This window comes from Procambarus clarkii, chromosome 79, assembly GCF_040958095.1.
Source record: "Procambarus clarkii isolate CNS0578487 chromosome 79, FALCON_Pclarkii_2.0, whole genome shotgun sequence".
Classification (NCBI taxonomy): domain Eukaryota; kingdom Metazoa; phylum Arthropoda; class Malacostraca; order Decapoda; family Cambaridae; genus Procambarus; species Procambarus clarkii.
This window is the reverse complement of record NC_091228.1, coordinates 6639948-6664015: the sequence shown is the minus strand read 5'-3', so window position 1 is coordinate 6664015 and position 24068 is coordinate 6639948. Positions and strand designations below refer to the sequence as shown.

At 43.8% G+C, this 24068-nt stretch overlaps 2 protein-coding genes across 4 annotated transcripts in view; one reads left to right on the top strand and one right to left on the bottom strand.

The window, feature by feature from the left end:
- Positions 1 to 952: 952 nt before the first annotated feature.
- LOC123764495 (thiopurine S-methyltransferase) lies at positions 953 to 6876 on the bottom strand. The gene is made up of 5 exons (XM_045752378.2): positions 6641 to 6876; positions 5716 to 5839; positions 4901 to 5028; positions 3625 to 3758; positions 953 to 1372 (listed from the first exon to the last, which is right to left on the bottom strand). The coding sequence occupies exons 1-5, from the start codon at positions 6811 to 6813 to the stop codon at positions 1251 to 1253; spliced, it is 681 nt and encodes a 226-aa protein (XP_045608334.1). The 5' UTR covers positions 6814 to 6876; the 3' UTR covers positions 953 to 1250.
- A 7433-nt stretch (positions 6877 to 14309) lies between these two features.
- The window catches only part of LOC123764494 (xanthine dehydrogenase/oxidase), a 33610-nt gene continuing 23851 nt past the window's right edge, over positions 14310 to 24068 (top strand). The window contains exons 1-2 of one of the 3 annotated variants that reach the window (XM_069314502.1): positions 14310 to 14328; positions 23599 to 23656. Coding sequence is in view for 2 of the 3 variants with exons in the window: in XM_045752377.2 (XP_045608333.1) it covers positions 18312 to 18368; positions 23599 to 23656 (115 nt within the window). In the remaining variant the exon portion in view is untranslated. Of the gene's footprint in view, positions 14329 to 18176; positions 18369 to 23598; positions 23657 to 24068 lie in introns of those variants that run through there. The other 2 variants (XM_045752377.2, XM_045752375.2) reach the window with 2 other exon arrangements.

Below are 24068 nucleotides of genomic sequence, written 5' to 3'. Positions count from 1 at the left end.
TCCTAGAGCCCAAGTGAATGGAAAGTTAACACTGGACTTTCTCTGGTTAGCAAAAAGGAGACACATTAATTAGCAACTTTTATCTTAAATGCCCTATCATATAGATTTTCCATGGAGCCTTGGATCTCCCCAGATTAATATTTTTAACTTAAGATTACCTAAACGATCATTCCTGTCACGAGGTACAGGATGCAATATTTAATCACTTCATACTGCAAAAAGATGGCATTTGTCATGCTGTAGGCAAATCTACCTCTGTCTGTGAATAGTTAATTCTATGCATGAATAGCTTATCCTTGAAGGGACAGTTAGCGAGGAGGGAAAATTTATCCTAATCATATTGCTTTCCAGAGCCTTTCATGACCCTGTAGAACTTATTTACAAATATTTCCCGAGGCGGTGGTGGCAAAATGTCACTGCCTGAAAGTTATATTCCAGGCCAAGGGCACAGCAGAATTTACCTTAAGAAGCCAAATGAGACATCTTGAGGTTATCTTGAGATGATTTCGGGGCTTTAGTGTCCCCGCGGTCCGGTCCTCGACCAGGCCTCCACCCCCAGGAAGCAGCCCATGACAGCTGACTAACACCCAGGTACCTATTTTACTGCTAGGTAACAGGGGCATAGGGTGAAAGAAACTCTGCCCATTGTTTCTCGCCGGCGCCTGGAATCGAACCCAGGACCACAGGATCACAAGTCCAGTGTGCTGTCCACTTGGCCAACTGGACATGGTTCAGAAATAAAATTAATGTGTAACTGCAAAGATAAAGTGCAATATCCAAGCCATATTTGGAACTGCAACTTTCTTAACTTTGACTTTCAAGTGCATATTTAAAATATGAAAGTATACTTGGTACAGAGTTCAACTGCTTGTAAATGCTAAATCAGAAATTAAACTTTCTTGCCACTAGTACATTACAAATGGAATGGACAAATTGTTAGTGAAACAAACCATTTATTATACTTTTTCCTAAGCTTTATTCACTATAGATCATTTATCAAACACTGAAGGAATACCCGAGGAATTTCTGCATCTTGTTCAGTTCCAGACATCTTAATTATAAACATTATGTCTGTTTATTAGTTTAGTGAGGTTTATATGCTATTCAATATACTTTGTACACAACAAACTTCCACAAAATCTTGTGGAAAGTATACTGCCATATCATCCAAGAGGTGATATGGCAGTATAATGAACAATAGCCCAACAAAATCATGTCAATTTTTGTACAGATCAGAAGTCCAACAAAAGTTAACTCTTTGGAGTGAGCAAAAGCACAACTTCAACCATGTATGTCAAGCCCCACTTACATATTCGATCATCGTCTGAAGGCCAATTGACAGTTTCCAATAGCTCCAACTTGCATGTATCACCTGAAAAAGCATAAATGTTAGTGGAAGAGGAATTTTTAATACCTTAATTCTGACACATAACTCAAGTACAGTACCTGTAACTAAATATATATATATTTTTAAACTTTTGAAATAAATCCACACACTTGGCAGATGCATCTGAAGATTGTTATTGAAACTGTAATGCCATTTGTGATTAAAAACTAAAGAATGTGAGAATTTCTCAAGAGTATAGCTACAATAGATAAATTACTTACAAGCAAACCAGTACATAAAATTTAATGCCAATGACTTATACTGTACATATTTACAAGATTCAATTTCCTTAGGGTACAATTGCTAGTTATTGAATATTTACAGCTAACATTTATGGTGGACTAAAATTACAAGTTTATTGGAAAATTTATGATGGAATAGAAAGGAAACATTCTATAAAACACAAAAATGGATGTTGAACAAACAACTCCTGCAGAGGTATTAACTACAAAAATGAGGTGTTTGGAATTATAATACAGTAATTTGCTTAAATTTTGTCAGGGGACAGGCAGCCTGTTCATGTATATACATTACTCGATTCAAGCCGTTCCCCTCCCACACCGGGTCAAACTACTGACCCTTCCCAGGATGCAACCCCCACAACAGTTACCCAACTCACGGGTATCTACTGCTCTGTGAACAGAGGCATTCGGTGAAAAGAAATGTGCCCAGCCATTTTTGTCCTACCAGGGATGCGCACCATTCCCAACTGCGAGTCGAGAACAAATTCAATTATACTACCGAAAACCTTATGGCACATACCAGGCGTCTGGATAATTCATGCAAGTACTCGAGTGGTTTTTATACCCATTTCCTATATAGGAATACAGTATGTGAAAACTGTTTAATATAATTATCATGGTTGCCAAACAGGAATTCGATAAATTAACTGTAAAACTCTTGTAATTAACCGATTAGCTTTGTTAATAAACAAATAATATAAAGTATGCCTGCCCTCAGGCCGGGCTCGGGGAGTAGAACTCTCAAAACCCTCTCCAGGTATGCAAAGCTAAAGATCAGGAGATGGAGGAAAGGATGTTGTTCTTCACTTAGCCAGGCAGAACTAACCCTTTACTGTATATCTCGGACAACAAGCAGGCACACAACCAGAATGACAATGCACAGAATAGTAATGTGCAGAATGAAGGAGGAATCCTTCAGCTTCCCTAGAAACAACATTAGGAGTTTAACCCCTGCACTGCGCAAAGCGCCTTTAGGCGCTCTGAGAGTTGTGCTATTTTTTTTTTTAATTAGGCTATATTTTAATGTTTTTTAATGTTTTCATTACTCTGTGTTTTTAAATGAAAATAGTAGAGTTTGGAAGCATTTTGACATTAAATTTACCTGAATATTTATGTAAACAACTAGAATATGTCCTTGACAATTGCCCCAAGAAGTTTTTGCCGAAACCAGGTGCGCAGTGCAGGGGTTAAATTGCTTATACACAAATGTCATAAGCCTAGTAAATAAATTTAATGCACTGTGTGCTGAGGCTGAGAATACCGACATCATAGGCATCAATGAAACATAGGGACGAGAGGACATTATTGAAGAGAAACTCCATCTCCCAGGATAGCATTCAGAAAGGACAGAACAGCAGGAGCAGTTGATGTAATGCCTGTCTTCACCTAGCAGTAAATAAGTACCAAGGAATTAGGCAATTGGGGTTCCATCCTGGGAAGTGTTAGTCGTTCTACCTTGGATGGGAGATGGGGAGGCAGAAGGAACCTAGATACAAGCCTGAAGTACTTTCAAAACTACACAGGCTTCCTGTTCCTGAAAAAAAAGTGTGATATAACTGCATTTTGCTGCTTCTGGGTTATCAACACTAGAATGTTCAACAAAAAAAAGTGAGTAGACCAACATTTTGTATTGTTAATGCATAATTATTTTATAACACAAATCATTATTGTATTTGTATATTACTTGTATGTTTGCATATTCTGAAATGTGTATCACCTCAATAATTATAAGTAAAATCTGGAAAATTTGGTGACTGACAAATAAATACAGAAATATAGAATCCCTGTAAATTCGGATTTGGTCTGGAACAATATAATTTGGATATTAAAAATGTTACTACATTTCTCAATTACATGGCAAACTACATGAAAGCTAAGCCATGTGATTGACCAAGCAAGCACTAACTCATCAGCTAGTGGGGTTCAAACATTTCCCTACTAATATAAAGAGAACTATGAGGAAAGGTAGGAAACTTTGCACTTTCTTACACATACCATAAAGCTGCTCCACGAGTTCAGTTGGAACATTCCCAGGAGGTCCACTAAAGCGTTCATTTGGTGTATACTGAGTAACATTCAGCAAGTAGCGAAAATCTGGTGCCAGAAGTGATTTTATTATCTGGGCATAACTGCAAAATTAAAAAAATTACTCGTTATAATTAGATCAATAAATGCCATATTGAAGACCAAACTGTTATACAGCCCGAGTTAATTATTCTAATTATTCTTTCTGATGATAATTTTTCATAAAGGGGCACTCAAGGAGGATTGTAATTCAGAGAAAAATTAAAACTGCAATGTTTCATGGTGTTGGTAACATATTTAAAATGAGTATTTGTCTTAGTTTAAATACACCAATACGATATTATTGTTTCAAAAGCAAGAATAATATATGAACAAAATTTGAACAATACGAGAACAAAATGAACAATACGAGAACACAAACGCATAAGGCAACGAGGGAAGGAAACTTGTAGCTTGACAAAAGTCCTCCATTTTCCCGACAGTTATATCCAGCTGGATTTTTAATTGCAGCAATGTTTAGGTATTTACAGCTTCAAAGGGCAGGTAGTTCCAAAGGTTTATAACCATATGGGAGAAAAAGCATCTCTTATTTTGTCCTACATTGTGGCTTGCTAAGCTTGAAGCTGTTGGTCCTTGTATAAGTTACATTTTACCTTTTAAAGAATTAGTCTAGATCAATATCCCCCAAATTGTTCAGCATTTTAAAACGTTTAATATGAAATCAACCTTTTCATGTCTAGCTTGCAGTGCTATTAGTCCTGTGGCCCTCAAGCATTCCTAGTACTCAAAGAACTTACATTTCTTATATTAGTCCCAGGGTACTAGACTGGTCCCCCTAGCAATGCTCAAGATAAGCTTACCATTGTCTCCCATCCCCCAGCATTTACTTCTGAAAAAAAAAATGATTACCAAAGACCCTTTTCAGACCTCGAGAGAAGATCAAATGATTCAGGTATGGGGGCCACTGGTTTGGTGGTCCCAATCACTCCCTTGCTCAAGAAAGCATACGAGATACTGGTTCAGAAAGTAGTACTGTATTTCACTATATTAAACCTTTTTTTTTCTTTTAACTAAACTTTAACCACTTGTAGCGAGTAGATTATCCCAATAATATACCCGCTCCAAATGCATTGTTAATATTCCTGTCAACCTTTCTGTAAAAGCCACTTTCAAATTTGGGGTCAAAGACTTTAGTGTGAAGAATTCTAGTGATTAACAAAAGGAAACAAAACCATAAAGGGGTTACCTTTTTCTGTCTTCTTCATATAAAGCAACAAGTGAACCTCTGTCCCACACAGCATCAAACTTGCCCAAGTGTGTTACATCTACTTTCATGACGTCGCAGCAGTACATGTGTAGCCTGTTGTCCTTCGTCTGTGGAGATACAAAATAAGTCATAAAACTAATGCTCCAGAAGATATTAACGTTATACCCAAGTACAGTACTGCATTTTTATGATACTTTCACAGTTATCCATACATGTGTTACAAAAATAAAGCAAAATAAAATACGATAAGTAAATGGTCCCTCCCCCTCCCAAATAGGGTTGGATGGTCAATAGATACCAGGATGCAACCCCAAAACCCTGTAACTCCCTGCAATTCCCTGTAACCTACCTTACCCTTCTATTGTCAACCAATGTCTGTTTTTTTCTTTAAAGAGCGCTGTTTGTCGACATAATTGTATTTGTGCTGCTTTTTCATCTATGTTTTCATTTCTTGTTTTCATTCTACTCATTATGCTCAATTAGTATTAAGCTTGTTATTTAAGTTTATCATGCCCGAAACGCTTTGCGTAATAGTGGCTTTAGGCATTGTATGTACTAGCTATACCTATAAGTCAAACAATCCTTGTAAATATTTATTGTATGTATATACCTTACCTAAATAAAATTGTATTGTATTATATTGTAAAACAGCTGTCTATAATAGCCAATTACCCATTTACTGCTAGGTGAGTAGAGGCACCAAGTGAAGGAAAACATGCCCAACCACTTCTGTCCCACCTGGGAACTGAACCCAGGACTCCTAATCGTGAGTGGAGAAAGAAGCCTATACAAACCTTAAAATGTTTTGCCCAACCCAAATTTTCAGTAGTATAGTCTAGATGCTGCTCGGAAAAAAATTCCAAAACTCCCTTTTCGACAGCTTCAATTCCAACAACTGTATGTCCTTCATCATAAAACCTGCAATCAATAAATATTACAAGAATCAGAAGAAATTAGTAATGGCAAAAAAATAAGCCACATAATAAAGCCAGGGAAAATTATTAAGCGTCTCTTACAGAAACTCAACGTTAGTGCAATTTGTAAGTCACATTTGTAAGTCAGTAAAATGTCTCACGAGGGCGAGTAAGACAACTCGCAAAATGCCCTGTACCCAGTTACATGAAGCGAGGCAAGGTTATTATCAGGAGAAAGCATTAATTAAACCAGTATGATTATATAACACTGACAATAAGAAATGACACAAGGACAAGGATCTGCAAGAAGATGGGGGCCGACCCTCTCGAGACGGGGGCCAGCCCTCTCGAGACGGGGGCCGGCCCTCTCTCGAGACGGGGCCGACCCCCTCTCGAGACGGGGCCGACCCCCTCTCGAGACGGGGCCGACCCTCTCTCGAGACGGGGCCGACCCTCTCTCGAGACGGGGCCGACCCTCTCTCGAGACGGGGGCCGGCCCTCTCGAGACGGGGGCCGACCCTCTCGAGCCAGGGCCAGCCCTCTCGAGACGGCGCCGACCCTCTCGAGACGGCGCCGACCCTCTCGAGACGGCGCCGACCCTCTCGAGACGGCGCCGACCCTCTCGAGACGGGACCGACCCTCTCGAGACAGGGCCGACTCTCGGGGCCGACCCTCTCGAAACGGGGGCCGACCCTCTCTCGAGACGGGGCCGACCCTCTCTCGAGACGGGGGCCGTCCCTCTCGAGACACTGGCCTCCTGGGAGCCCGTCTAACAAGACACACGCCTCCTGGGGGCCATACTTACCACCGGAGGTCGACAGTCTTGCCACAGAGGGGCACCAGGACCCGCCGGGGACCTGAAGGCAGCAGTAAGGCGCCGTGGTGTACTAAGGAGTAGTTGACATCCCTGATGTGCCATTTGGTGTTGCCCTCCGTCCACCTCTCTGTCCATTTCGCGAGACGGTCGGCCGTGCCCATAGTGAGGCGTGGACGGGTCCCTACACCTGTCACGGACTTTAATCCGGACTACGTCACTTGGTATACAAGACGGATCGAACATACATATATTTTGCCCATTTCGAACACCAGATTTGTACGTTCCGTTTACAAATGATCGGTTACAATTAAAACCACAATATAAGGCTATATTAACAGCTAAAATCGTCTCTACTTTACAGGCATTCATTAAGTGCAGTTAAGTGATGTGATAGACATAATTCTGGGCTTCGTAAGAACAAACATTAAACGCATCCCAACGACCACAAACATGATGGAACGCACAAAGCACATGACAGTGGCCGGTTTTGGGGTTATGCTCCTATTATGGAGTATAACAATTAACGGAGCATATTAACAATTTGTATTAAAGATCAACGTCGAATATTTAATGTTAATTAACAAAAATGACATCAGAAGTAACACGTACGCTATTGTACTTGTGCGCTAGCAGCCGTTCTCTACTGTTCATCATTGCCTTCATTTACTGCAAGCTTCACAAGGGCATTAATTTATGTTCTTGCAGCCCAATGTGATGGGATTCACAATAACATGATCCTGACCCTTTTATTAAGTATATGCATATAGAAAAACCAGTCTGCATGTCTCAGCGATGCGTTCCTTTGTCATGCTACACATGCTGGAACCAAAGAGCCAAAGCTCAACCCGCGCAAGCACAACTATGGGAGTACATAGTGAGTATTAGTGAGAGCCCCAGTGCCCCACGTTCCTGAATTTACTTGAGTGCCACTAACAATAGTGGCCTGGGGAGGACAGGAAGCTGGCGGCTTGTCGAAGGTCCCCCTGCCCCCATTTTCCTTGATGATCTTTTCTAGTTGGATTTTAAAACTTAGTTTCGTAAAGAAGGGAAGGTAATTCAGGGGAAAGCTCTACACTATTACGACTATATAGCACTGGGAAGAGGTCAGGATAAGGATTTGGGATGGGACGGGGGGGAAGGAATGGTGCCCAACCACTTGTGGACGGTCGAGGGGATTGAACACCAATTTTTGCATGAAGCAAGACCGTCGCTCTATATCGTCCAGCCCAAGTGGTCTCATATTTCATCCAAGCATCAAAAATTTAACTTTAGTTGCTCAAGGAAGCTCCAAATACTCCTGTTGTTTTTTGCTTTAGATTTAGCTACTCCTAATAAGAACTCTATGTAGCACGGGTTATGTTGAGCTTGTGGTGGACTTCAAATACTCCTAATGCGAATACCTTTTACTAAAGTTATACAAGCCTTCCCTTCTTACCTTTATAAGTAAGAAGGAAGACTTTCCCTCCTTCTTTATAAGAAGGCTTTACCAAGCCTTCCCTTCTCGTATATTATTTTGCAGGACTCTCACCACTGATCTCCCTATTCTTTCCCTCCTCAAGTTCCCCCCTTCCCCCCTGATTCCTACCCATGGGACTTACCCCCTCATTCTTGGGACTCCATAAGACTCCTCAATTGTCACCCCACAACACCCCTACTTATTCCTTCCACAGGAGTCTGGTTAAGGTGTTGGATAAGGTTAAGGAGGTGTTAAGGTGCTGGTTAAGGAGGAGTTAAGGTGCTTGACACAGCCTACTCTATTCGACACACTCATCACATTGGCTATAGGTATCCTCATAATTTTTTGAGCAGCGATGACGTTGAACAACTATTCTTTAGGTCATTTTTTAATCCTATTTGATTGCTCAGTAGTTACACATGTTTACTTGAGACAGTTAAGCAAGTCCCAGCTGTGTCTAGGTACAAGTGACAGGATGAACAACCCAGCGGGTTTTCCTCCTATTGGGGAGTGTTGTGATTGCTGCTATGGCGGTATGTCCACTCACAAGATGAGTGGCGCTGCCCAATAAACTCGCCCCTCGAGGCAAAATTTAAAATTTAAATTTATGTAACATGTTCCTTTATAGTATATTTCATGAACCAAATATTATTATTATTATTTCGAGTATACAACTAAATCAGTATAATTTATAGGCTTTGAGTGTTTATTGTGGAGTCGCTTTAACAGAGATCCCATTAGTGGTAAATTAAACAAGTTATAATTGACAATTTAAAAAATGGCAGCCAATATTCTGAATGAATATATTACATTATTCATGTTCTCACTAGAAAGATTACGACCAATACCCACACAATTTTTTGAAGCAGGTGAAGAGAATGAATTAATGACTATTCCTACAACGAGAGAAACAATCAGGAATCTAAATTAAGAAATTAAAGGAATTGAAAGCTTCAGGTGTAAATGGTATTCGATCCAAAATCGTAATGAACTGTGTCTTCCACCTGAAACAGTCCAACCACCACTTGGGCTGGACGGTAGAGCGACGGTCTCGCTTCATATAGGTCGGCGTTCAGTCCCCGACCGTCCACAAGTGGTTGGGCACCATTCCTTCCCCCCCGTCCCATCCCACATCCTTATCCTGACCCCTTCCCAGTGCTATATAGCCGTAATGGTTTGACGCTGTCCCCTGAAAATTCCCTTCCCTACCACCTGAAACTCCTAGTCAAAAAATCTCTTGAGGAGAAATTCCACTAGATTAGAAATTTATCTAAGGGCTACTCGATCTCTCTTTCTAGTGGCCACGACAAAGATATGAAGTCAACGGCTTGTTAAAGGTCACCCCTTGTTTGTTCTGGTGGTTTTAACGGGCTGGATCTAGAAATTTATCAGTGTATTGGCATTTACACCTTCGACGGGTAGGCGGTTCCACGACCTTATAACCCAAAGGGTAAACAAAAATCCGTTTTCTCTCCTACATTGTGGCTTGTCGAGCTGGGAACCATTGATCGCTATTTGTTTTACATCTGACCTTTTAACCCCCTCCCCCCCTCAGTAGGAGGTCGGGGACCGGGCCGAGGGGACATTGAGCCCCAAAATCATCACATGGTTAACGAAGTTTTCTACATCAATACCCCTGCAATCTATACACAATCGACTTGAGAATGGTCCAGGACGGACCGAAACGTCGTCGTCCCTTCACCCTTCTAGTGTGTGGTCTGGGCAACATACTTTAGCCACGTTATTGTGACTCCTCGCCTGCCATACCCCTGCAAATTTTTTCGGCATTATAAAAGTTTCGACGCGTTCGGTCCTGTCATGTGTAGCTTGCAGTGTTGCTAGTCCTGTGGGGCCAACATGTTGTTGTTGTTATAGATTCAGCTATTCGGAACAAGTTCCAAGTAGCACGGGCTATGGTGAGCCCGTAACTTACCTAGCACAGGAGCGGGGCAAGTAGCACGGGCTATGGTGAGCCCGTAGTGGACTTACCTGGCACAGGAGCGGGGCAAGTAGCACGGGCTATGGTGAGCCCGTAGTGGACTTACCTGGCACAGGAGCGGGACAAGTAGCACGGGCTATGGTGAGCCCGTGACTTACCTGGCACAGGAGCGGGGCAAGTAGCACGGGCTATGGTGAGCCCGTAGTGGACTTACCTGGCACAGGAGCGGGGCAAGTAGCCCGGGCTATGGTGAGCCCGTAACTTACCTGGCACAGGAGCGGGGCAAGTAGCACGGGCTATGGTGAGCCCGTAGTGGACTTACCTGACACTGGAGCGGTGCCCTGCTTTGTGGGGCCAACAAAATGCGCCAGAATCGCAAGTAGGTCGACAACAAGACTTGTTTACATGGGTCGTCACGCTAAAAATAACAATCGGGGGTTAATGGATTCTGCTGAAAACACTATATGTGTGCTTGTGGCTGTACAAGAATGTAAATACACCGATAGTATGTACTCTCACGTCTTCAGGCCCTCTCTTACAGCACATCTTCTGTGAAAGGTAAGTCCACAACGGGCTCTCCATAGCCCGTGCTGCTTGGAACGTTTTGTTCCAAGTAGCTGAATCTAAATGTAGTTAATTTTATTTTAATTATTAGGGGAAAACACCAAGCCATTACGACTTGATAGCACTTGGAGTCAGGATAAGGATTTGGGATAGGACGGGGGGGGGGGGGAAGGAATGGTGCCCGACCACTTGGATGAGCTGAATATAAAACAACAACAGCAACAGTCCTCTAGATTACGGGTTATTCATGCCCGTGCCACCTCTTGGGTGGTTTAATCTTCATCAATCAATCACTCCTCTGGTACATCAGAGGTCAGGACCTCTCCGTAGGGGACAACACCGCTCCTGTGCCAGGTAAGTCCACTACGGGCTCACCATAGCCCATGCTACTTGCCCCGCTCCTGTGCCAGGTAAGTTACGGGCTCACCATAGCCCGTGCTACTTGGAACTTGTTCCGAGTAGCTGAATCTCTTAACAACAACAACAACAATCTTCGTAGGGTGCAGTCGCACCTCCACAGATCTCCAGTATCAGCTCTTGATACTGGTAATGGCTCCAAAGGGCCACCATTTACGGGCTATTCATGCCCGTGCCACCTTTTGGGTGGCTTAATCTTAATCAATCAATTAATCCTTTGGTATAGTCATCTACCACTTCTCTCTCAGCATAGTTCTCAGCTGCTGTTGGCTCCCTTTTTGAATACTTGTGAGGCACGATCACCAGGTCATCACGTAATCTTATCTTAAGCAGCAACAATGTGTGATTAGACAAGCCTTAAACAGACTTCTGTGTCACTGCTCTTGTCTCTCAGGCTTATGAACACTTGTTGACCAGACCACACACTAGAAATTGAAGGAACGACGACGTTTCGGTCCGTCCTGGACCATTCCCAATCGACTTGAGAATGGTCCAGGACGGACCGAAACGTCGTCGTTCCTTCAATTTCTAGTGTGTGGTCTGGTCAACATACTTCAGCCACGTTATTGTGACTCATCGCCTGCTTATGAATACTTCTCTCTCACTGTAGTGAGAGAAAAATATTCTCTCACTGGAGTGAGAGAAACGCAGACGAGTAACAACAAAATTGTCCCTAAATATGCCTATATATGCTGCTATATTATAATATTAATTTATATTTGAGAAGATCACTATTTTGAATGAATAACATGTTAACATTGATGAATACATCTTTAGGGTCGACCGCTGGATGGAATGGACTTGATCTGAGGCCGGGTTGATAAAGGCTTCACCCATGTAGGAGGGAGCCGGTCGGCCGAGCGGACAGCACACTGGACTTGTGATCCTGTGGTCCTGGGTTCGATCCCAGGCGCCGGCGAGAAACAATGAGCAAAGTTTCTTTCACCCTATGCCCCTGTTACCTAGCAGTAAATAGGTACCTGGGTGTTAGTCAGCTGTCACGGGCTGCTTCCTGGGGGTGGAGGCCTGGTCGAGGACCGGGCCGCGGGGACACTAAAGCCCCGAAATCATCTCAAGATAACCTCAAGATGTACTTCACACACAAAATAATCGACAACAGAACCTAAAAATCGAACTTAACCTATGCCTAACTATACATAGAACGTTAATATATAAATGAAAACAAACGTATTCTTAATACACAATACGTTAAAATTTAACATTGCGTCCTTGGAAAGGGGGGGTGGGGAGATGTATTTAAAGAATGTAGTAAAAATAAATGATAAAAAAATGTATCTTAGATATTAATAGTTACAAATTATAGTTCACCTTATCGCCTCACAATACATTGGGGGGGGGAGGAGAGGGGGGCAGTGGCTACAAGTTGGTTCACCTAGCAGCAAATAGGTACCCGGGTTTTAGGCAGCTGTTGTGGGCGGCCTAACACCCGGGTGCCTGTGTATACACCTGGGTACCAATGTATACACCTGGGCACCTATGTAACCATGTACTTGCTCCGAGTGAGCGATGGAGTGTGTCCCAGCCAATGTAGCGCTGCCAGATTGGGCTATAAGTAGCGAATTGGGCTACTTTTGAGAGCCCCGCGCTCCCAAATGTTTAATTTCGCTACTTGCTACTTTTTGGGCTAATTTAAAAGCAAGATGTGCTAATTTGGGCTAATTTAAAAGCAAGATGTGCTAATTTGGGCTATTAATGTATTACGAAACTCAATGATGATTGTTTATAGTCAGATGGAACACAAACATAGACCCCCGCGATAGCAGCCACAGACTGACGATTTAAATGCGAGCACAACACGCAAGTATATCCTTTCACGACCAAAGATCACATTCACTCCAAAAAAAATCTTCCACTTACGGGCTATTCATGCCCGTGCCACCTCTTGGGTGGCCTAATCTTCATCAATCAACCAAGACACTCTTTCCGCTCCAACGCTTCAGAAAGACACATATCTGATTTGGAGAAAGTTCAACACCGGGCGACTAAAATCTTTTCCGAACTAAGTCAACTTTCATACCGGGAACGGTTGAGGGCCACAGGGACCAGACATGACAGGGATGCTCTCAGCAAAACTTTTAAATTACTGAACAATTTGGAAGATATTAACCCAGGACACTTCTTCAAAAGGCTAGATGTAAGACGAATAAGGAGCAATGGCTTCGAGCTCAACAAGTCACACTGAAGAATGGAAAATATTAGTTTTCACCCATAGAATTATAACGTTGTGGAAACGCATACCCGCCGATGTCGTAAATACCAAAACATTGCTTGATAAAATCCCCAAAACAAATGGGAGGGGCCTTCGACAAGCCAGATCGACAACCTTCCTGTCCTCGTCGCCACCACTAGAGAGAGATGCCTGAATTTGCCCGAGGGCCGCCCTCGAGTAAATTCAGGGAAACCATGGAACCACCTACCCGACGAAGCCGTAAATGATTAAACATTGCTCGATAAAATCACCAGGGCAAATATTATTTATTTATTTATATACAAGAAGGTACATTGGGTTTGTGAGGATACATAGCGTGGTATTTACATTCTTATAAAGCCACTAGTACGCGCAGCGTTTCGGCCAGATATAGGGGACTTTTGACAAGCCGCCAGCTTCCTATCCTCACTGAGAGATAGCGACCCCTCTGGTAAATTCAGGTAAATCTTAGCTAATTAAATAATCCTGGAATTCAAAATTCCACTACGCCACGGAGCAGTCTCTGTGGCGCAGTGGTAAGCATGCGACAGGCTCTTCGCCAGCGCTGTGACCTGCCGGCCGGGAAGGCTTGACCGGCCGACAATCCTTAACTGTTTACCCGGCAGAGAATTGGTTGTTAAACGATTAGCCGGGTCGTTTTCCGGGGAAAAATATTAATATTAAGGACCTGCCTGAAACACTATGCATGCTAGTGGCTTTACAAGAATTTAAGAACTCTTTTTTTTTATATAAAAAGAGTTCTTAAATAAAAAAATATAAAAAATCCGATAACGAATCTTCCTGTGTGCGCTGAGACTTGTATCTGGCATAATTAAAATATTAACCTAAATAATTCGTTTGTTAAACAATATATGATATTCAAATCTATAAATTACTTTAGAAAGGCCTATAATGCATATAAATATTAATTTACACAATCTTGACGCTATATACGCTTGGAATTTCAATATGGCGTTCAAATAATTTTAGGCAGGGGGTCTCTGGGTCGGTTGGACGCTACGGGGTCACTGACGGCGACCCGGTCAGTCGTCAGGAAGCAGCGGCGGCGTGAGTATGTCGCTCCCGTGTAGGTAAGGCTGATACTTTTTTTTTTTTTTGCTATCTGAGCAGTTGGGAGGTACACATGAATATATAGTCTACCTCCACCTACAATGCTTAATGCATTATACATTTGTTCGCTATTATAACATTGAAATTTTTGTAATGTCTTCGAGGGTCATTCCGTATTTTTTTTTTCATCGGGGTTCTGTAGTATTCAAAAGTTTGTATTACACTAATGCTAAATAGTCTGTCCCTCTCTCGGATATTGTGGAAGATTTTGAGGATCTTGATTTGCCAACATTATATGGGTAGGATATTATGTAGAATGCACTTCCCCATAGTGTTAAACCACCCCGTCGTCAGGCTAGGCTCGTTAACGCGGCAGTCTAGCCCCCCCCCTTCCCAAGACGCTTTTTTTTTTTTTTAGATATATACAAGAATTGTTACATTCTTGTAGAGCCACTAGTACGCGTAGCGTTTCGGGCAGGTCCCTGGAATACGATCCCCTGCCGCGAAGAATCGTTGTTACAACCAAGTACACATTTTACTGTTGCGTTAAACAGAGGCTACAGTTAAGGATTTATTTTTATTAAGTCATTTATTATCGACTTTCACGTACTGTGTATTAAAAATAGTTTTTATCGCGTATAAATTAATTTTATATTCTGTTTAATTAGGCGTATAGTAGGTTCGGTATTTAGGTTCTGTTGGTAATTATTTGCACTTGAAGTATGTGGCGGGTGAAGCATTCACAGTTGCCTGTCCTCAGGCCAGGCTCGCCTGCGCCGCCGCCCGACCCGCGTTCGTCAATTTTATCATGCTGCGTATTCAGAATTATTCTCGCGTATTAGGTAATATTATTTCATCAAGTTAACACTTTCGCGCACCCCGCAACTATGCGTAGTGGGTCCCAGCGTTTCACGGAAGCGCGCGTTAATAGTTTTAAAACTAAGTTTAGTGACAAGCAACAGTTCTGTGTACAAATACTGGAATAGATGAACAATTTCCCAACAGGAAGGAGCGGGGACACCTCTCCAGGAACTGAATTTACCCGAGGGCCACTAACACTAGTGGCCTAGATGAGGACAGAAATCCGGCGGCTTGTCAAAGGGCCCCCCATTTGTCCTAATCTTTTCCAGCTGTATTTTAAAACTCATAAGACTTTCGGCGTTTACGACTTCGGCGGGTAGGCGGTTCCGCGGGTTTACAACCCTATGGGTAAAAAAAACATCTGTTTCCTGTCCAACATTCTGGCTTGAGTTTGAACCTGTTGCTCCTTGTTCGCGTAACATCTGAACTTTAGAAGACATTGTTTTTGGTCGACATCCTCCAAATTGTTTAGTATTTTAAAGGTTTCTATGAAGTCCGCCCTGTTATGCCTGGTTTGTGGTGGTGTTAGCCCTGTGGCCCTCAACCGTTCCTGATACGAGAGATGACTATGGTATGATTTTTGTCGTAAGACATTACTCCATAGCTCTGGTAAGACATGGCTCCAGAGCAGCTATGTCTTTCTGAAGATGTCTCCATGCCTGGGTGCAATAATTCATGTGGGGGCGTACCAGGAACTTATACAATTGAAGGTCTACTTTCTTTTCCTTGAAGGTAAAGGAACGCATGATTATTCCCAGGGTTTGGTTTGCTTTTCACTGCCGTTCCCACTTGTTGTACAACTGTCAGTGATTGGTGGATTCTGACTCCAAGATAATGTTGATGATTTGGTAGTTGTGCCTCACATGATGGATTCTAACTCTAAGGTGCTTTTCTTCATCTACCTATTGAAAGGTAGTGCTGTCAATTTGGTAGATGTGACGTGGATTGTTTTGCCCCATATGCAAGGTCTTGCATTTATCGACATTAAAAAGTCATCTGACCATTTGTGGAGTTCATGTAGAACTCAATGTACGGTTTCAATATGGCTTTCACTTCCCAGTTTACCATAGATCTTAGTGTCATCTGTAAATTTGATGTGGTTTGTAATATTCTCATCTGTCATTGATGTTTGACAAAAAGGGTTGGTCTCAAAATGGACCGCTGTGGCACCCCACTTAGCACATTGGTGGGAGGTTGGGTGAGATATTTGCTTGTTAGGCTTGCGATTACACAACTGGTCGGGCTCCGGGGGTGTGACTTGTTGGGCTTCTAGTTGTTCGTGGTCGGGCTCCGATTCGTGCATGGTTGTACTCCAGGGGTTGTTTGTGTTCTAGTGCTCCAGGTTTGTTTGCTAGGCGTCCATGGTTGTATGTTTGCTAGAAATCCGGGTTTCTTTTTTCGTACAGAGCTCAATTTTTGTTTGCTATGGCGCCATAGTTGCTTTCTAGGGCAAGTGGAGGGTTTTAGGTAGGGCTAAGGGAGTGTTTGTTTGGCAGAGCTAGGAATGGAGTTTGGTTGGACTCTGGGGCTGTTTGTTGAGCTTGGTGGAGGTGGGATAAGATGTATACTCGCTAGGCTTGAGGTTACACAACTGGTCGGGGTCCGGTTACACAACTGGTGGGGCTTCGGTTACACAACTGGTCGGGCTCCGGTTAACTAACTGGTCGGGCTCCGGTTAAATAACTGGTCGGGCTCCGGTTACTTAACTGGTCGGGCTCCGGGGGTGTCACTTGGGCTAAGGGTTGTGCATGATCGGGCTTCGGTTCGTGCATAGTTGTGCTTCAGATGATGTTTGGTCGGTTCGTTCATGCTAGGCTTGCGGTTACACAACTGGTCGGGGTCTGGTTACGCAACTGGTCGGGGTCTGGTTACGCAACTGGTCGGGGTCTGGTTACGCAACTGGTCGGGTTCCAGTTAAACTGGTCGGGTTCCAGTTAAACTGGTCGGGTTCCAGTTAAACTGGTCGGGTTCCAGTTACTCAACTGGTCGGGTTCCAGTTACTCAACTGGTCGGGTTCCAGTTACTCAACAGGTCGGGCTCCAGTTACTCAACAGGTCAGGTTCCAGTTACTCAACTGGTCGGGTTCCAGTTACACAACTCGTCGGGCTTCGGTTCGTTCATGCTAGGCTTGCAGTTACACAACTGGTCGGGGTCCGGTTACACAACTGGTGGGGCTTCGGTTACACAACTGGTCGGGGTCCGGTTACACAACTGGTGGGGCTTCGGTTACACAACTGGTCGGGCTCCGGTTACACAACTGGTCGGGCTCCGGGGGTGTCACTTGGGCTAAGGGTTGTGCATGGTCGGGCTTCGGTTCGTGCATGGTTGTGCTTCAGATGTTGTTTGTTCGGTTCGTTCATGCTAGGTTTACGGTCACACAACTGGTCGGGGTCTAGTTACACAACTGGTCGGGCTATGGGGGTGTCACTTGGGCTTCGGGTTGTGCATGGTCGGGCTTCGGGTTGTGCATGGTCGGGCTTCGGGTTGTGCATGGTCGGGCTTCGGTACCTGCATTGTTGTGCTTCAGTTGTTGTTTGTTCGGTTCGTTCATTCTAGGCTTGTGGTTACACAACCAGTGGGGCTTTGGTTACACAACTGGTCGGGGTCTGGTTACTTAACTGGTCGGGCTCCGGTTACTTAACTGGTCGGGCTCCGGGGGTGTCACTCGGGCTAAGGGTTGTGCATGATCGGGCTTCGGTTCGTGCATGGTTGTGTTTTACAGGTTTTGTTCGGTTCGTTCATGCTAGATTTACTGGTTACACAACTGGTCGGGGTCTGCTTACACAACTGGTCGGGGTCTGCTTACACAACTGGTCGGACTATGGGGTGCACAATAAACTACCCCTCAATGGTTGAATAGAGGATGCTTAATGAACTATCTACCTCTGGCGGCAAAAAATCAATGAGATTATATATATTTATTGCGCTACTCTTATTACAAATTCGCTACTTTTTAGTCCATCAGCTCGCTACTTTCAGTAATTTGGAACTGGCAACCCTGGAGTATTGGGAGAGGGTCAGTTGTCTGAGAGACGTGAGAGGGTGAGGACGCTCGCTCTGGTCCTCTCCACGCTTGTGTTAGTCGTCTTTTTACCTCTTTCATTGGTCATCAGTTTCGGGAGATTATTGTTACCAGTTTGTCATGGGGGAAAACGCGGCGTCGAGCGGCACCTTGGTGTTTTTCGTGAATGGAAAGAAGGTAAGCCGTGAGGTTGATCAATTCCTAGTCGTTCGTGTGATGGATAGAAGGGGCTAGGTGGTAGTGTAGCATTATCAAGATATGGGTACAACCTGTCCCCCCCCAGTCGTGCGTAGGTCCTCCGACATGTTACTGCGCCGTAAAGACAAACTAATTTATTTCCTTACGAATTGATACAATTTTTTTGCCTATTATAGTCCTAAGTTTATATTTTTTGGTTCTCAATTATTTTAATGTCCAGAAAGTGTAGAGAATGTCCCAATTAATGAGTGAAAGGCCTGGTTAACTAGACGACATAGATATAATGGTAAAAGGAAAGTGGTGTAGGTGCAAGGGCTTAACCACCGCTGACCCAATAGCCTTGTCGTCCTCACGCGACAATCTTGAGCAACTATATACACCTGACTGTGCAATTGTAGACCTTATAAGTCAGTCTACAACAGTCAGCTGTTTCACTGCAGCTCTCATTCATGATGGTGATTATTGTAGCGAGACGTAGAATCATTGCAACGTTGAAATAGCGTTTGGATTAAACGTCAAACTAACGCCACTTTTGGGTATTATGCCCACTGGGAAAAGTACAAGATACCTAGTGGACACCTGGTATCTCCAAGAGTGGCGTTGATTCGACGTTGCTCCTGGATACTGCGTCTACTAAACGCAGTTTCGCCGTTACTTGGGGAATCGTGAGACTTGGACTTAACTCGAGGCACTCATTGTTTACTTCAACATTATCAACGTCACGCTGACGCTAACGTGACGAGACTCTCAAGTTGTTTACTTGTTTCTAAGACCTGTCAAGAGGCCTCGTACGGCTGGTAACAAACCATCTTGCGTTTCCGACGTCTCCATATTTTCCGAGATTTGTGTCATGACCGGAAATTGGGAACTCCGGTACGGGATTCCCGCTCAGATTCGTCTTTCTGGCGGATAACACGTTTTCTGTTGCTCGGGTTATGAGAAATTCTGATGTGGATATCCAATTATGTCTCCTAGGATCTAAAACCTTTATTGCCACGAATATTATGACGTCTTAATGACGCCACAGGTGAGAGTTGCGAGGAAAAGTTGCCGGAATTGAACCTCTCGTTACTGGAAGACGGTAGAGTTAAGGCATGGCTAGCCACCTTTAAAATTCTCAGATGAATTGACAGGATAGATAAGGACAAAATGATTTAACACGGCTAGTAAACAAGATCGAAACTTAGTACACAAATGAGTCAATGAGACGTTAGAAATGTTGTTCAGTGTCAGAGTAGTTAACAGGAATGTGCCAAGAGGTGGGACCTCTACACACACACACAAGTTTTAACTGGAGATATGGTAACCCAACAGTTGAGTGGCGGGGTTTACGAACAGCTGCTCATTCCCTTCAAGTACAAAGAGGTGTATACAGCAAGGTGAGTACAACCAGATGAGTACATCTAGATGAATACAACCTTATGAGCACAGCTAGACGAGTACAACTAGAGAAGTACAACCAGGCGAGTGGCGCAAGGTTGCCAGTAGTGAGCCAAAAGCGTCGCATGAAACTACCGGACCACCACCACTAACCAGGACACGAAGCGTCTCGTTATGAATACTCGTATTAATGCTCTCGTATAACTTTCGTTATACACCCATCGCTTAAGTTACTGCACAAGAGTGTTGCGAGTGAAAGGCCAGACTATGTATTACAACCTCACGACGGCTGGCAGGGGCGCAGGCGGTAAAAAAAAAAACTTGTCCAGTCAAGGTCTTCAACCCTCTCCACCACTACCCCCATGAAGCCTCGTCTCGTGCATACCCAGTAGGGCGCTCTGGGTACTTCCGTAAACACTGGCTCATGCACTTATCAAGAGATGGGATTCACAGCATGTTTGTTGGGGTTTCTGCTCGTTTCTACGCATATGTGGGGTCGGGGAATGTCAAAAGGTTTAGTTAAGTCATCCCTTGGATGCTCGCTTGAGCACGTTGGATCTTTTACGCATTTGTTCTCGCTCCGTCCTCATCAACTAAGGTTAACTACTCGTTAATCTAGCTGCTCCTGCCCCCCCCTCCCTCTGTTTATGAATGAAGCGCGTTACACACACAACCCGTCCTCAGACCAAGTCCATTCCATCCAGCGGCCGAACCCAAAGACGCACTGCGTATTCGGAAATCGGTTTATTCACGACTCAACTGATTACGTTCGATCACTTCTCGAACAGTGCTTTGCTGATGACCTCTGTTCGAATCGCAACGCTGTAAATGTCCAACAGAATCTACCCCTAACCTAATCAATGCCTAACTACAGGTATACGTGAAACTTTAATATATTACTTTATTAAAAGTTAATATTATTGTTAAAATTTATTAATGCGTCTTGGGGAAGGAAGGGGGCGCACTTGTCGCCTGGGGGGTCACAGCGAAGTGGATAGACTGTTTGGTTTTCTTTTCTGTCCGGTTCTTCGGAACATAAGAACAAAGGCAACTGCAGAAGGCCTATTGGCCCATACGAGGCAGCTCCTATTTATAACCACCCAATCCCACTCATATACTTGTCCAACCTGCGCTTGAAACAATCGAGGGACCCCACCTCCAGCACGTTACGCGGTAATTGGTTCCACAAATCAACAACCCTGTTACTGAAGCAGTATTTACCCATGTCTTTCCTAAATCTAAACTTATCCAATTTATACCCATTGTTTCGTGTTCTGTCTCGTGTTGATACTTTTAATCACGGAGAGACGGTGTCCGGCGCCAGCTTGGCCAAGCCCTGAGGCTGGCCAAGCCCTGGGGTTGGTGGACTCCTGGTGCGCCCTGAGTGTGGGGGCAGCGTCGGCTGGCCTGTGCTCTGATCGAGGGCACTGGAAGTTGTTTTGCATAGTTGCTGAGTGGGCTACGTGCTTAGAAGGGGCCTTGATTGTGACTCCTGTAGGCTCCCCAAACATGTTTTGTCTATGTCTCCGTGGTGTAGTGGTAAGTCTCCGTGGTGTAGTGGTAAGACACTCGCCTGGCGTTCCGCGAGCGCTATGTCATGGGTTCGTATCATGGCCGGGGAGGATTTACTGGGCGCAATTCCTTAACTGTAGCCTCTGTTTAACGCAACAGTAAAATGTGTACTTGGATGAAAAAAAGATTCTTCGCGGCAGGGGATCGTATTCCAGGGACCATAGGATTAAGGACTTGCCCGAAACGCTACGTGTACTAGTGGCTGTACAAGAATGTAACAACTCTTGTATATCTCAAAAAAAAAAAAGTGTGTGCTGGCAGCCCATCCTTCTGTTTAGTACATATTGTGACGATCGTCGATAGTCACGAATTCGTACGAACTTAGCTTTTACATAGTAGTATACTGACTAGTACGGGATTTTTAAAATGCATGAAGCTGAAAAACGAACTTAAATATTCCTAGACCTAGTATAGCACACACATGTACTATATAAGGCCTTCAGATGTAGTGTATTAAGCCTAGGAAGGTTAGGTTAGTCAAAAGCAGCACAAGTCAAAAATAGTTCTCCAGTTTGTCCAACTCAATAGTTCAGATTTCTACTTTCTAAACTTTCGTTGTAGGTCGGTATATATGCTATGGTCCTCATCGTTGCTATAAGTACGACCAAAACAGGAGGATGGGCTGATGTATTCGCTGCAAGGCGTGTTCGTTTCCCCCCCCCCCCAACAGACGACGTTAATATAGTCGTCACAGTATGTTTGCTCCCTCTCACAGGATCTTAGCATGACCATTCATGACACAGCACTTGAAATACAGACGAGGAGTCACAACAACGGAGCTGAAGATACGTCCAAACCATATATCAGAAGACGACGACGACGACGTGTCGGCCCGTCCTGGACCCCTATCAAGTCTTGTAAAAAGGGTCCATACAATACGTCCAAACCATATATCAGAAGACGACGACGTGTCGGTCCGTCCTGGACCCCTATCAAGTCTTGTAAAAAGGGTCCATACAATACGTCCAAACCATATATCAGAAGACGACGACGACGACGTGTCGGTCCGTCCTGGACCCCTATCAAGTCTTGTAAAAAGGGTCCATACAATACGTCCAAACCATATATCAGAAGACGACGACGACGACGTGTCGGTCCGTCCTGGACCCCTATCAAGTCTTGTAACAATGGTCCAGGACGGACCGAAATGTCGTCGTTTCTTCATTTTCTGATTGTATGATTTGGATAACACTTCGAAAAGTCGGAATAATGCTCCAGAAGTTTGTGTTGACGGCTGTCATGGGTACCATGACCAACTCAACAAACTGAGCGGCGGCGGCGAGGGCCGTCAGTGTGCAGGATGGATCACAATTGATGTAATTGAAGAACCTGGTCATATAGAGAAGGGGTAGAATGTGTGGATGGGGAGGGGGTGAGTTTTGGGGGGGGAAGGGAGGATGGGGAACCTCTACTTGGGTTTACTGAGGTTTCCCCTTCTTTTTACCCACCTAAGGTCAACTACTGACCCTCCCTAAGATGTAACCCCCACAATAGTTGCCCAACTCCCAGGTACCTATTTATTTACTTGGTGAAAAGAGGCATCAGGTGAAAGGAAGGGTGCCCAACCGTTGTAGAACACACACGGTGAGCATCACCTGCTAATTCGGAACTCCGTTAATAGATGGCGCATCGTGTATTAGACTTCCTGCCTGTACTGGAGTTATAATTAAAAAAAAATTTCATTATAATCACTAAAAGAGTATATAATTCTGATTCAAATTTTGGCTGGAAATCGAATACATAATGCGTCACCTACTAACCTTATTTTTCACAAGTGTAACTGGACTGAACAGTTCTTCAGTGTAAATCAAACTTATATTTGTTGACATTAATTGAAATAACTTGAAAAGCAATATATATGTTTTTTATTGGTAAAACAATGCATAATGTACCATTAAAGATGTGACACACAGTGGCTAAACATGTACCGTTAACATTGGTACAAAACATATACCACCCAAAAAAAATGCATGTTTTGTAAAAGATATACAATGTCCTCTTGGCAGGCTTCATCACTAATGGGGTGCAAGAGGATGTATGCTTGAGGGGGAGATAACTATACTATAAGGGGTTGTGGGGGGAGGATATATCTGCATGGTTACCACTGTTTAGGTCCTCATTACATCCCTGATGGCCCTCACCCTCACCATGCAGGTATACTTGAGGTATACCCTCAAGTATACCTGCATATATACTCCATTACTGCTACTACTAACTGGCCCCTTCAATGAGGAATAACAATTCTTGTACATTTCAGGTGGAGGACTCCAGCGTGGACCCTGAGTGGACGCTTCTCAGTTACCTTCGCAACAAACGTATCCTTTGTTACAGTGAAATGAAGAATAAGTGAAACTGTAAAATATAGCCATGGTTACCTTGGGAAGAAGATTCTACAACCAGGAGTGGCCAGACATGGATATATAGGATGTCGTTGATCAACCGGTTGGGGGAAAGATCTGGTTACACCACAGCCTCCTCACCAGTCCTGGCTGGCCGCTTCTTGATATACCTCAGCCCCGGGCAACTCGTCCTCAGTGATGGTATTTAATGAAACTATTTAGTCAGACGTACAAGAATGGACTGTTGCAGCCAACAGTGATTTAGTTTGATGCTGTTAGTTTGCAGAGAGTACGAACAAATATACCAAACTTTAACATTCCTATGTCTAGTGTAACCAATATATGTACTCTATTAGGCCTAAGATAGATTATTAGGCCTAGGATTTGT